Source organism: Carettochelys insculpta, chromosome 15 (assembly GCF_033958435.1).
Source record: "Carettochelys insculpta isolate YL-2023 chromosome 15, ASM3395843v1, whole genome shotgun sequence".
Taxonomy (NCBI): domain Eukaryota; kingdom Metazoa; phylum Chordata; order Testudines; family Carettochelyidae; genus Carettochelys; species Carettochelys insculpta.
Genome location: NC_134151.1, coordinates 29664713 through 29678367, shown reverse-complemented (window position 1 = coordinate 29678367; position 13655 = coordinate 29664713). Strand labels below are relative to the sequence as shown.

Below are 13655 nucleotides of genomic sequence, written 5' to 3'. Positions count from 1 at the left end.
ACACAATACACAGGCATTGGCAATACCTTATCTTTTGTTTCCTTCTTCACCAAACTCGAGACATTTTTGAACAACTTCCCAGTGTATATAAAAGTGGATCAGATGAACCAGAGCTGCCAACTATGAGTAGCTGCTGGACATGGGCTATGAGCTGCTACTGCTGCTATTGTCAGTACTATTTCAATTAGACTTGCATGCCAGCAAGGTTAGAATGATGTGATACCGTACTTAGCACTAGCTGATTGTGCAGATGTCTCTACGGCCGTGTTGACACAAGCCCCAAACTTCGAAATGGCCACGCAAATGGCCATTTCGAAGCTTACTAATGAAGCGCTGAAATGCATATTCAGCGCTTCATTAGCATGCGGGCGGCCGTGGCGCTTCGAAATTGACGCGGCTTGCCGCCACATGTCTCGTCCAGACGGGGCTCCTTTTCGAAAGGACCCCACTACTTCGAAGTCCCCTTATTCCCATCAGCTCATGGGAATAGGGGGACTTTGAAGTAGGCGGGGTCCTTTCAAAAAGGAGCCCCATCTGGATGAGACATGCGGCGGTGAGGCGCGTCAATTTCGAAGCGCCGCGGCCGCCCGCATGCCAATGAAGCGCTGAATATGCATTTCAGCGCTTCATTAGTAAACTTCGAAATGGTCATTTGCGTGGCCATTTCAAAGTTTGGGGCTCGTGTAGACGTAGCCTACAGCTGGTATCCCTGGGCCAGTGGGGCCAACAGCTGCCACAAGCCCTAGGACAAGCTGGGAAAGGGCTTGGCTCCTCACCCCAGAAGAAGGTGCCACCAATGGCAGAAGGGGTGGGCCTGGAGCATTCATCGCTCAGTGCCACCCAGACCATAGCACTGCCCCCCAACTCCCATGGTACTTCAAAGGGGCTCGTGGGGGCAACTGCCCCCTTTGCCCCATGCCATCAGTGGGCCTGCCCAGTACTGTTAGGTCCAGTTCAGCTGAATGCTAGCAAGAATCTTTTTTATTTATTTTTTTTTTTAAATCTCCCTTGGGTACAAATGTCCCTAGGGTAGAAGAGGCTTTTTTTAAAAGTTAGCATTAGTTTCAGTAGTGTACATGTTGAACTCTCTCGTCCAGTACACTCTTGTCCAGCAACATCCCTAGTCTGGCATGTTTTAGAAAGCTGAATGACCACTTATCATGGGTGTGGCCAAGTTTCTCATGGTCCTATAAAGTTTGGTTTCAATCACCAGTCCTGGCTCTCCATGTTCTGGGGTGTTATTTAGTTCTAATTTTCCCTAAAGGTCTTCTAAGAGCCCAGTAAGAACTGAAAGTGCTGGTAATGCTGCTAGACCCCAATGACCTCCTGTGGTCTGGCATATTCTCTGGTTTGGCACAGGTCAGGTCCTGAGGGAGGACCTGAGGGTGTTGGACTAGAGAGGTTCAACTTGTTGCATGGAATTAACCCTTTCCAAGTTGTCCAACTTACATTCTGTTAGAAGAACACAAAGAAAATTTGGCAGGGGTGGGTGTTTTATAATCTGTGTGAAAGCAATTAAGGTTTATAAATTACTTAACCTACTGTAGTTTGATGCTGGTTCAATATAATAAAGATTTATGTTGCATTAATGTCACTTGGGTAATAGGGATGCCTTTTTTTCTAGCTTCATCAGGCATCCCATATCAGTGCCCAGAGTTCTTTATTTACATTTTCATGCCAGATATTTTTGGCAAGGAGAATAAATACAAAAGCATAGAGCAGTCCATTTCTAAACATCTTGTCACATTCATACTAAACAGCCTTATTCTAGCACATGAGATGTGAGCGCTGACAACATTGAACTATTAGTAGCTTTCCCGTAAAACGGTTATTTTAGTAACTGAAAGAAGAGAAAAGAGAATGAAAAGTATTGCTGTCTGGAAACATTACAAGGAATAGCTGATATGCACAATGAGAGAGTTGCCATTCAGTAAAAAGGTAAAAAGTTCACCCTGCCCTGTGGAACAGACTAGTTTGTTACATTGTGTAGTGGTCATTTATATTGCCTAACGCAGGGCTAGTAAATGAAACATGGAACTCAACACTGTTTTAAAACTCATAATGAACTATAAAATATTGGAAAATTTTAAAACCCTGCATTTGCCAGCAGTGCAGTAAATTACAGCTAGTTGAGCTAATCTGCCCAAGGGAGTTGCAAATTGGGCCATGCGCTGCCAGACCTACTCAGTGAACCGCCATAATTCTCTCCATACCAGGAAAGTGGGTCCCATTGTGCTACGTTTGGTTGACTCTTTCCCCCCTTGTAATCAAATCAAAGCTAGTTCCTTGACCTTTATTCCTGTGACATTCCTCAGTCATTAGTCTAGTTTTTGCTGCGGTTTGGTCAAAATGAAACAGGGCATAGTTAGATGGAGAGGCACTATCTTCCACACACACAAATCAGAGTCCAAGAACTGACCTGTGCATGAAGTGCGCTCATTTATTGAGCTGTGAGTAGCACTGGGCAAATAGCTGATTTTTCACTTCACTGGAATTTCTGAAACAATAAGAACAAAAGCAGGTCAGACTCAGGTCATGCTGAAAAGGAATATTTTTGAAAATGATTTGCGAATAGAAAGTTTTTAAAAAGTAAACATTTTCTTCTAGCCAAAATAGAAAATGTTAATTTCCAGACCTTTGTAACCTATTTATTTTATTTTATTTTATTTTATTTTACATAAAAGCAAGTGGCTGGAGGCACAAAACCCCTGGGAGGAAACAATGGGGGGTACCCATCATATACTCCATAGCCATCTAGTGAGGGCCATTTTCCTGAGATGTGAATGGTCCACCTACAAGTTTCTAGGTCCATTTGCCATGTACGTCTCTGAATTGAGATGGCTACAACAGGATAGATTGAGAGAGACTCTCTCCAGAATAGCCCCATGGTTGTCTGTCCTCCAGGCATCCAGATGGAATTGTAGAAAGACACTGGAATTCGATCAGGACTCGCATGATTTAGCCTTCATCCACTCTACAAAGTGGCCAAGACACCAACCCAAGGGACAGCAGCACCCAGGATTCTACCCATGCTCTGAGGCAGGCCAGGTCACCTGGGTTGAAAGCACCACACAACTAGAGTGAGACAGAGGAGGGGTAGCTCAGTGGATTGGGCATTGGCTGACTAAACCCAGGGCTGTGAGTTTGGCCCTTGAGGGGTCTGGAGCAAAAAGATTTAAAAAAAAAATCTGTCAGGGATGGTCCTGCTATGATGGCAGGGGACTGGACTTGATGATCTCTCAAGGTCCCTTCCAGCTCAATGAGATATTGTTTGTGCATGAACACGAGTGGGATGCAGTTAGAGGCAACTCAATAGATCCTTAATATGGGGTGTGTGCTATGAAGTGCTGAGCACAAGGGTTACCACTCCATAAATAATCACAACTGTACAGTCGGCAAATTTGCCTTGGATCCCACTTCTTTTGCAGACTTGCCTGCATAGTTTGTATCTACTCTGGAAATAGACTTTATATCACTGTGTGGGTTCTGTCTAGGGATAAGATTTCTGACTGTACATGCTCATTCTGTTCATTTCTCTTAACTTTCGGTTCAATCCTTTTATTTCCCTTTCCTTCCTGCCATCCCAGAGTCTCTAACAATCTTCAAGTTGTCTTTATCTGTGAGTTAAAGTGAGTTGTCTCAGAGGGCAGCCTGAACCAATTGATTGGTTCAGCACCCTGAGGAAAGTGGTTTGTGTCATATGGCTTCACTTAGAAGTAAAGAGAATTTTGCAGCATAAGCCCACTGTCTGCTAATCCACATCAGGAAACTGAAGCACCATTTTATCAAGTTGTTGCAATATAAAGACCAATTTCCCTTCTTGTTCCATGGGGATAAGTTCATGGTTCAGGAGAGAAGTCAGGGTAGAAGCAGTCTGCAGTGCTTGCTCAGCTGATAACCATTGGCTGTCCAAATTATACACCAGAGTTTGAGATCACATCTCTGCAACACTGAGCAGTTTGGGGTCACGAAATTGTGTGTGAACCTTCTTGGTTTTGGATTCAGCCACACTCAAAACAAAACTCAACTAAAGACCAGCTATGGGCTGAATCCATGCAGCACTGACCACCCATGGTTTCTGAAGGAAGCCAAAGCACTGCCGAGGTTCACTTCACTAGGTGCTGTGAAATGTTTCTTACAACCTGGGTAATGTTTTACAAAGGAAAGTTCCATTTTGATCAATGTAAGATAGTGTCTTTCAGGGTACAGAAAAAGGGCTAAAGTTCTCCAATGTCACATACCTCCCACACCCTTTTTGAATGTGAGTACTTGGGTATAAGTTCAGCAACATTTCCTCCTGGGATATGTTAGAAAGACTTGATATTTAGCATCTTTTGGAGTGAAAACTGTGGGACCGCATACTGCAGTGGCCAGTTAGCTCTTTGGCAGTGAACTTCTGGAATCTAACACAAGAAGCTTTACCAGTCACAGGAATGCTGGGTGGAAACTAAAAATCGTCAAATGGAATTGGATTTATTGATAAAGATTGAACCTCTCTCATCCAGCACCCACAGGACCTGACCAGTGCCGAACGAGAAAATTTGCCGGACCATGGGAAGTCCGTAACATCTAGCATATTACCAACACTTCCACTGCTTACTGGGTTCTTAGAAGACATTTAAAGACATTTAAACTACACCTAAATAACAGCTAATAACACTGAGACCCAGGACTGGTGGATGGAAATAAAGTTAATGGGAAACTTGGCCACACCCTTGATAAATAGTTATTCTGCTAACTAAAATCATGCCGGATTACAGGTGTTGCTGGATGAGAGAGTGCTGGGTTAGAGAGGTTCAACCTGTACTAAACACCGCAGAGAATCCTCTTTTCAGCTTGTCTCTGGAATACACATTAGTGTCATCAGGGAGTTTGTAAACAAAATGGTGGGAGAGCAGTGCCTAAAATGGTATTAGAATGAAGAAGAACTCCAGGGCTTGTCTGGGGACTCCTATTAAGAAAAGGAATCATTCATGCAAAATTTGAGTTCCTTACAAAAGGTATAGGAACATTTAAGGACCCTCTTACCTTATGTTTCTACCCATCAAGCAACAGCAGGCAGAGCTAGAAATAGAAGTCTCATAATTGAGAAACTGTAGTTTTCTGAAAGAAAAAAATGAGCAGGGCTATTTGTTTTTCGTTTTCATTATTGTCAGTGTCAAAATGGTGACGACTCCTCCAGACCCAGACTGCCAAGGGCACACCACCAACTGCAAACATGTTTTGTTTTGGCCTCATCATGCAATTTACATGTCTCACCCATCATGGGAATAGTAACAGAGAGGAAGCCGTGCTAGTCTAGACACTATCAAAACAAAAAGCAGCCAAGTAGCACTTTAAAGACTAGCAAAATAGTTTATTAGGTGAGCTTTCATGGGACAGACCCACTTGGTCTGAAGAAGTGGGTCTGTCCCACAAAAGCTTACCTAATAAACTATTTTGCTAGTCTTTAAAGTGCTACTTGGCTGCTTTTTGTTTCCATCATGGGAAGTGTGTGCTCAGAAAAAGGGCTGCTTTCTTCCAAGGGAGTGTTGGCAAACTATTGTACAATGGTCAGATTATATAATTATTATTATTATTATTATTATACAATGAGAATTCCCCTCCAAATGGACTGCTCAAGGGGAGAACATTCCCTTCGTGTGCTGTAGCAATGGATCACCAGAGACATTTTGTACTATAATGAGTCTTTAGCACCTAATGGTTCTCAGATGATTCCGCAGGAAGGGTGCAGCATGGGTGAGGAAGGTTTGAATGTGAAAGGAATGGCTTGTTGCACATTCTCTTGTAGCCGTGGTTTATTTCCTCTGGCAGTGATTTCCGTGTAATAAATGTCTCTCTTCCCTCATTTCCACAGGCCCTCCAGGAAGGCGTGGAAAGCCAGGACGAAGAGGAGAACCTGGTAAGCCTTATGTTTCCTCTCCAGGTGTATGGTACCCCCAGGTCACCACTGCATTAGTTCTTGAACTGCTTGATAAAGATACTAGCCACCTTTATTTTACTGACCTATGAAAGGGAGGTGTCCCAGCTCCCAGGCACAACAGGTTATCTGTTGATGTGAGAACCCTTCAGCTCTATTCTTACCTAGCCATAGTGACTTAAAGGGACACTACCACATTGATTACACAGGGGTGTGTCTGTGTGTAATTTGTATATTTCTTCCTGTTTCCATGTATGCCCCATGCTTTTTTCAAGGAAAAGGGAGGTAGGCATTTCACCAATTATAGGAGATATTAATGGAGAGAAATATAAAAGACACATATACCATGTCTTGGGAACTGTACAATGGCCTGTTGTTTTAGAATCACTTTACACATTATATACCCTGTGTGGTCCATTAAAATTTGCACATAGAGGGTTAGGAATCTGTGAATTCTAAGACTGAATTTTGTTGGTCTTGGGCACAAATTCCTGAGGTTCCCACGTAGTCTTTACCTCAGCTAACTCGTGTTTAAAAACTACAAACTTCCTCATCCTTCATTAAGATGTTCCCCTTTTTTTAGTCACCTTATTTTAGCTGATTTGAGATAAGAACTGGTCTTCCTGGTGAAGACTGGTTTTTTTTTTGTTTGTTTGGGTTCCCCCCCCCCCCCCGCTTAGGAAATGGGGCTAATGTTGCTTCTATATCAGCCTCAAAAGAGTATTATTTGCTCTATGCCTTGAAACTATAAGGTGCAACTGAAGAAGAATGGAACATAGTTGGTTTGGGAAGGTAAAAATGCTGAACTACATGGAATTTGTGAACATTTAAACAAACTAAACAATGGTGCATTAAATGTTGGGCCACCCAGCCTTAACAGTGCCCTTTTAATTTGGACAAAGCAAATGTGGTGCTGTAAATATTTATTTGCTTTTATTTGCTGTGCCTTGGAAAGAGTTTCATTTCAAGAGCAAGCCAAAAATATTCTCAGATGGTGCAACATCTGTGGCTGTGGGTCCCTCCTGTTGATATCCCAAACTCTTGTAAATACTCAGCTATGAACTTCTAGAACACACACGAAGGAATTAAATTGCCTAAATAAATGGAAACACTGTTGCATCCAGCATGGTGTCAGCCTGTGGAACTCAGTGCTGCAGGAGACCATACCAAATACTCTAGCTGAACTTTCAGAAAGGGCTGGATAATTTTGTGGCCTTTCATCTTTGCAGCTATGAGGACATGGAGCAAGGGACTTAATTCATTCACTTAAGGCCATAGAGGTGATTGTCATAGAGGTCAGGAAGTAGTTTCCTCCACTTCCTCACTAGAGAACGTCACATATTGGGCCAGGTAAACATCAGGGATTGTTGCAACCAGCAAAAGGATATTGGACTTCATGGAACAGTGATCGGATCTGCTCCAGTGAATCCTGTTCTGCTTGAGAAAGGCCAGCTGTTGAGGTCGAGTTTCCTGTCATGCGGCTTGGATATCTTAATGTTGCAGTCTGTTCCATAAAGTTATTGATCGATTATAAGATTCAAACAAGCACTAACTGTGACATTCAGACAGAGAATGGTGTTTAAATACATCAGTTTACTGAATTTTCTTCTCCAGCATTGTCCATCTATTTAGTTGTCAAAAGTTTTAATGAAGCTCAGTATGATGGCCTGTAAGAATTCGCTCTCAAATCACATTTCAATGTGTTATGTGAACAATCCGAAAATGTGATCATTGTGATGCTAGTAGCAGCAGTAGTAGTGAAATGTCATCTAGGGTCCCAGTGTGAGATCAGGGCCTTGTGGTAGTAGGGACTGTACAGGCACGATAAGAGGCTAACCCTGACCCAGAAAGCTGTGTATGTTTTAAGTAAACAGGACTAAGAGTGAAAGAAAGGATCCTGGGATCAGATGGCAGCCAGCAGAGGAATTATTAAGAATTAATGAGATTCAAATATGTCTCTCTGAATTTTCCACAGCTGGAAAGGGAAACCAAGATGAAGGCATAGCTCTTTTTTGACAGGGAGGCTTATAGGGCACACACAGTTAACCTGATGCCTTACTCAGAGATGGAACAAAAGCACACAACAATACAGCTAAGTGGTTAAATACTTAGTGGTTAAATATGTAATGGAGCCCCTGAGGATTGTCATGCTGTATTGGGATACAATGAAAGGCAGAGAACAGACTTCCCTCTGCATACTGGTTTTGGCATAGCTGCCAATTGTTTTAGTCGATGGCTTGATAGATATTTATACATTTGTTTCAGAGTCTTACCACACATAAACCAGGTCCTTGTTCTTTCACCACAGCTGATAAATGGGAATAAAAATTTGTTTTCATAGCCTGATAGCATCTCTCCTTGGAAACTCGATCTGGCTACAACATCGTACCCTCCCAACAAATACTGTCTCAGTGCTAGAAGGCTCAGCCCTGATTCAGGCTTGCCCTGGGGAGGCCTTTCTCTTGCAGTTGTCAAAATTATTATGTTAAAGCTTTCCGGTACATATGGGGCATTCAGTAGATTTCTTAAACCCAACATCCACAGAGATATCCACGTTTACTGGGTGTGGTTCACTATCCTAAGTAATGGCACCTAGACCATTTTCATAGAGCCAGGAGCAAGTCTCCTCCTCTACAGCCTCAGCTGAGAGGCAGCTGGCTTTTTGGTCAGACCGCAGAGGCTCCTGCATGAAGCTTCGCAGGTTCAAGTCCGCCTGTGGGCGATTACACTAGCTCCTCCAATCCCATCCTCATCTTGATTTAAAAAACAATTGAACTCCAGTTTTCTTCTGTTTAGCTTTAGGCAGTGCAAAAATGAGACGAACAGCTGCAAATGTGTAGGAATGTGCAAAGAGTTCATCACTTTTGAAGCATGCTGGAGACAGCTGATGATGAGGTTTGCGGCCCTATAAGCGTCCCTGTCAAAATTCTATTTCAGAAGGAATTTAAACTTTTTTTAAAAAAAAAAAAGAAAATGGAAAGTACCTCAAGGACATAGCTGAATTGCGGAGACATTGGGTCAAATGCAAACAAAAATTAGGCAGTGAAACTGCAGCTATTCTGTCCATGCTAACACTTCCTGCGTTGCCACTCATGGGCTGTGTCTACACTTGCCCCTAACTTCAAAGGGGGCATGGTAATCAGGGCCAGCGGAGATTACTAATGCAGTGTTGCAGTGAATACACAGCACTTCATTAGGCTAGCTTTCCCCCGTGGCAACTCTGAAGTGCCGGCATGGGTGTAACCGCGGTTGCTTCGAAATGCCCGTGGCTACACGCATGCCGGCATTTGGAAGTTGGCTGCTTCAGAGTTGCCACGGGGGAACATTAGCCTAATGAAGTGCTGCCTATTCACTGCAGCACTTCATTAGTAATCTCCCATGGCCCTGATTACCATGCCCCCTTCAAAGTTGGGGCAAGCGTAGACACAGCCATAGTGAAATTGCTCTGGTGCTCCACCATCATTGGGTAGAAGTTAGAGTGTAGCCAATAGAAATGGGATCACTCTGCTAACATACTTAGAATTCAGCAATTATATGCCCAGCCAGATAGGCGCTAACTACCACATTGCAGAGGGATTATCCCGCTCCCCTCCCCCTCTGCTCTTCCTGACTGGGGGGCAAAAAGCTACACAGTTTATACCCCAGGAAGGAGAGGAATAGAGGGGCTCCTGGTCCAGCTGTCTCTGCTTTGTGAGATGATAAAGAGGAGATGGTCTTGGGGCAGCTGCTCACTTTTGGAAGTGATTTGTCCCTGCCCCTGCACTCACCCCATCCTCTTTCCAGGTCTGTTACCAGTGTTGGGCTGGCGGTGAATAGGCGCTGGCCATGTGCAGTGCAGAGGTAGCTGTTAGTGGAAAGAAGCTACCTCATAAATGCAGCCAAAGCCTTGCACTGGAGCAATTTGAAACTCTCCTTATGAGTTTCACTGCATATGCCTCACTCTTATCCTTTGGCCTGGTCAAGACATAAGGGTGTTAGGGCCAGGCCAGGACTTCCAAAGTAAATGCACAGGCATGTTTGTATGTGGGTTGTCATGAAAGTGTCTATGGAAAATGCAAAGCAAATGTGAATTTGGGGCATGGGGGGGGTGTCTTGAGTTCTCCCAACCTTTCTTCCCCTTTATGCCCATGGCTATAGCCCCGTTTTCTCACTGACCTTCCTGTCTAAGGCATGGATTTGGAAAGCATTTGTGTCAGTGTCAGTACAGTTCAACAGTCCACAGATTTATTGAGTCCTTGACCCTCTGACCCATTTTATTTACTCCTGCAGTCATCTGGCTCTTTTTAATTGCTTCCATGCCTCTCTTAGAGGAGCGGCCAGTACCGTGAATTGCACATATGTCTCAAAGATATCTACAAACAAGGAATCACCTTCCAAATAGGCATTCAGATACAGTTTCCTATTTTGTTTCAGGAAAACGGGCTCTTTGAAAAATGTTTTTTTTTTTCTGAAGGATTCCCGTGTACACAGCTGTTTTTGCTTTTGGCAAAGTCTCTTCCTGAAATGAGACCATCTGAGATTATGCAAATGAGGCATGCAGTTTGTAAATCAGTGCTTAATTTTCATTTTAAATCTCCCTCGTTTGCATTCCTCCTCCAAAAAGGGAAGGTAGTGTAGCCGCAGCTTTGCTGGGACTAGGGATAATTCTCTATACGTGAGGCACGGCGTGCTGAGATGGAGGCGGGAGAGCTGACTCAAATTATTCATCTGCTTCTCATATGCACTGGAAAGAAAACTCTGTAGATTGCATCAGTTAAATAGGATCTGAACTTAAAGAACTCATCCCAGGTGTTTCCATCAAAGCAATTTCTATACTGGGAAAAGGTGTTCTGTTAGAAAATGTGCTAACGGATATGTTTTAACTTAAACAATTTGACGCTGATGGAGACAAGGAAAAGTGATACTTAAAAATATGTTCACTTGTTCATGGCTAGCATTTACAGGCAGTTAATACATATTTGAAATATAACTGTCTTTTTCCTCAGGAAAGGCAAAATATTGTTAACATTGTGCTCATATAAAACAAGCAGTCCTGTAGCACCTTAAAGACTCAAAAATTTAAGATCCACGAAAGCTCATTACCTAATAAATAACTTTGTGAGTCTTTAAGGTGCTACAGGACTTCTTGTTTTTTGTGAAGCTACAGCAAAGTTATTTCAAAATATCAGACATTATTTCAAAATAATTATTCTAACATCTACCAAAGGCAACCGCTATTTTGAAATAATTTCAAAATAACGGTTGGCTTATTTGAAAATAGGTATACCTCGTTGCACGAGGAATAGCATGTGTTTCAAAATAGGTGCCATTAAGACAGGGAATAGTCTATTTCAAAATAAGCCAGAGTATGTCCAATGGTGGCTCTACTTTGAAATAGGCTCTATTGTGTACAGACACTATATTTCAAAATAGCTAAGTGCTATTTTGAAATGCATTTTTGGGTGTAGCAGTGTTCTTTCAAAATAAGGTAGTCCAGAGTAGCTTTTTTCAAAATAAGGCTGCTTTGTAGAGAGACTCTGACAAGGCTGCCCCTCAGAGATCATGTTGATAGGTTCTCAAACAGTAACTATTTTCCCAGTGGAGATAAGACCTAACTGATTCAGGCTGTGTTAATGCTGCCGTGACACAGCTGTACCGACACTGCTGTGCTGCTGCAGCATGTCTGGTGAAGACACGATGTTGACCCCTGCGAAGGGCAGATGCTATGTTGGTGGTGATATGTCAACACAGCCTGTAGTCGGTGTTCCCTCTAATTTTTGTCCACCCATTGGTGGAATAAATTTTGTTACAAGCACCAAGGCATGTGTGGATGTGCACCACCCACAGACACATGTTGCCAGGTGTGGGCACTCTGCTAATCAGCTGGGCAGTGCCTGAATGTCTCTTGGGTGGATGCCCAAGCGCTCAGCTTATAGGGAACGCTGAATGTAGTCTAGACAAAGCTGTGGTTGTTTGTAAGATACGTGGGATGGATTTTTTGTGTGGCTGCAAGACTTTGTATCTGCGCTGCAGATTAAAGCCATTCTATCCGGTTGTCTTGTCTGTGCCTTTTCTCACCCAAAAAACACTCTCGCATCCAGGGCAGAGACAGAAAGGCAGTATTTCCACCCATCATAGTAAATGTAGTTGGTAGGATTTAATTGACTATTACTGATTCAGAGAGACAGAATTATTTCCAGTCTATAAAATGGTGAGATAAATAAATATTTAGCATAAGTAATACATTTCTTTGTGAAATCTTTGGGACTGGGACCTTTCTTTTGTTACGTATTTGTACCGTGCCTACCACAACAGGGCCCTACTCCATAAAGTCATTTCTTGGGTGTTGCTGCAATACAAATAATTACTTACAATATTATTCACAGGTCATTCACCAAACTGCAGTTTTCTGGTTTATAAGTTTCACCTCCAAGCTGAATTGGCACACTGTTCCATGACGCAGGCTAAAGAGAATCCAATATAATCCGTTCCGAGGAGAGCTGGAAGAATGCCATGGAGCTAAAAAATTGGGGGCATCTCACATATAGTGATGTAAAATGAACTGAATTTAACTGGCCTGTTAGAAATTAAGATGGGCCCAATCTGTGACGTGCAAACCAGAACTTCCCTGAAGTTCCTAGGTGATTCCTGTCCAAGATTTGGGGATTCACCCCAGGTTTAATTAGTAATCTAATTCACTACACCTACATAATGTTTGCTATGGCAAAACTATACTTGGTCCCAAATTTCCAAAGGCTGGTTCCAATTTTTACTCATTATAATAATAATAATAATAATTTTCCAATTGGCTTCATTCTGTCTGTAGAGCTTAGAAAATCATTCACCCCAATCAACTTTATAATTCATAATTTTGGCAAATTTCACAAAAAGGGAGGGTGCTTCATGCAGTACGTCTGCATCTCAGAGCTAGAGAGAGTGCCCGTTGGTATATTGTTAACTTCTTGGCTTTATTGCCTTGTTTAAAAAAAAAAAAAAGACTTTCTTTTGTAACAGACAAGTGTGTCATGACTGATCTGTGAAAGACATTGAGCAAGTCACAAATTATGTAGCTGTTGATTTTTTTTTTTTTTAAAAAGAAAAAAACAAATTTGGTTTATTCATAGATCTCTTGAGGGACTCCTGCAACTTTTAGCTATCATGAAAGTTCCTACTGCCCTGAGCTACACGTTTCAAAAAAATCCATAGCAATCCATACAATCTAATTAAACCTCAGAACTAAAAGAGAGGCATTTTATAAGAGCATAAAGTATATCATAGTTATTTGTATGTTTGAAGGACATAGTACAAATTGGATCTCTCTAGTCTGGCACTCTCTGGTCCAGCAACATACGTAATCTGTCATGATTTTAATTAGATGGATGCCCACTTATCATGGTTTTGGCCAAGTTTCCCGTGGTCCCATAAAGCCACCAGTTCTGTCTCTGTGGTCTGTGGCTGTTATTTAGCTCTAATTTACTCCTAAATGACTTCTAAGAACCCAGTTAGCATTGGAAGTGTTGCTAATGCAGCTAGACAATATCGACCTCCCGTGGATTAGCAACTACTCTGTTTCAGCACTAGTCAGATCTCAAGGATGCTGGACTAGGGAGGTTTAAAGTGTATCTGAAAAAGTCAACAGCCTAAGGAAATGAGGTACATCATTGCTGTCCTGTTTTAAAATGCCCTGAGGATATGATGCTTAGTTTGGTGTTCGTTAAGATGAAAAGGAGCCATTTATGGGGGTAAATTGGTAGAA

The 13655-nt window shown here is 42.4% G+C and overlaps 1 protein-coding gene across 1 annotated transcript in view; it reads left to right on the top strand.

The window, feature by feature from the left end:
- Positions 1-13655, top strand: part of COL23A1 (collagen type XXIII alpha 1 chain) — a 374481-nt gene that overhangs the window by 263258 nt on the left and 97568 nt on the right. The window contains exon 3 of the mRNA XM_075009626.1: positions 5858-5913. Within this exon, the coding sequence (XP_074865727.1) occupies positions 5858-5913 (56 nt within the window). The remainder of the gene's footprint in view (positions 1-5857; positions 5914-13655) is intronic.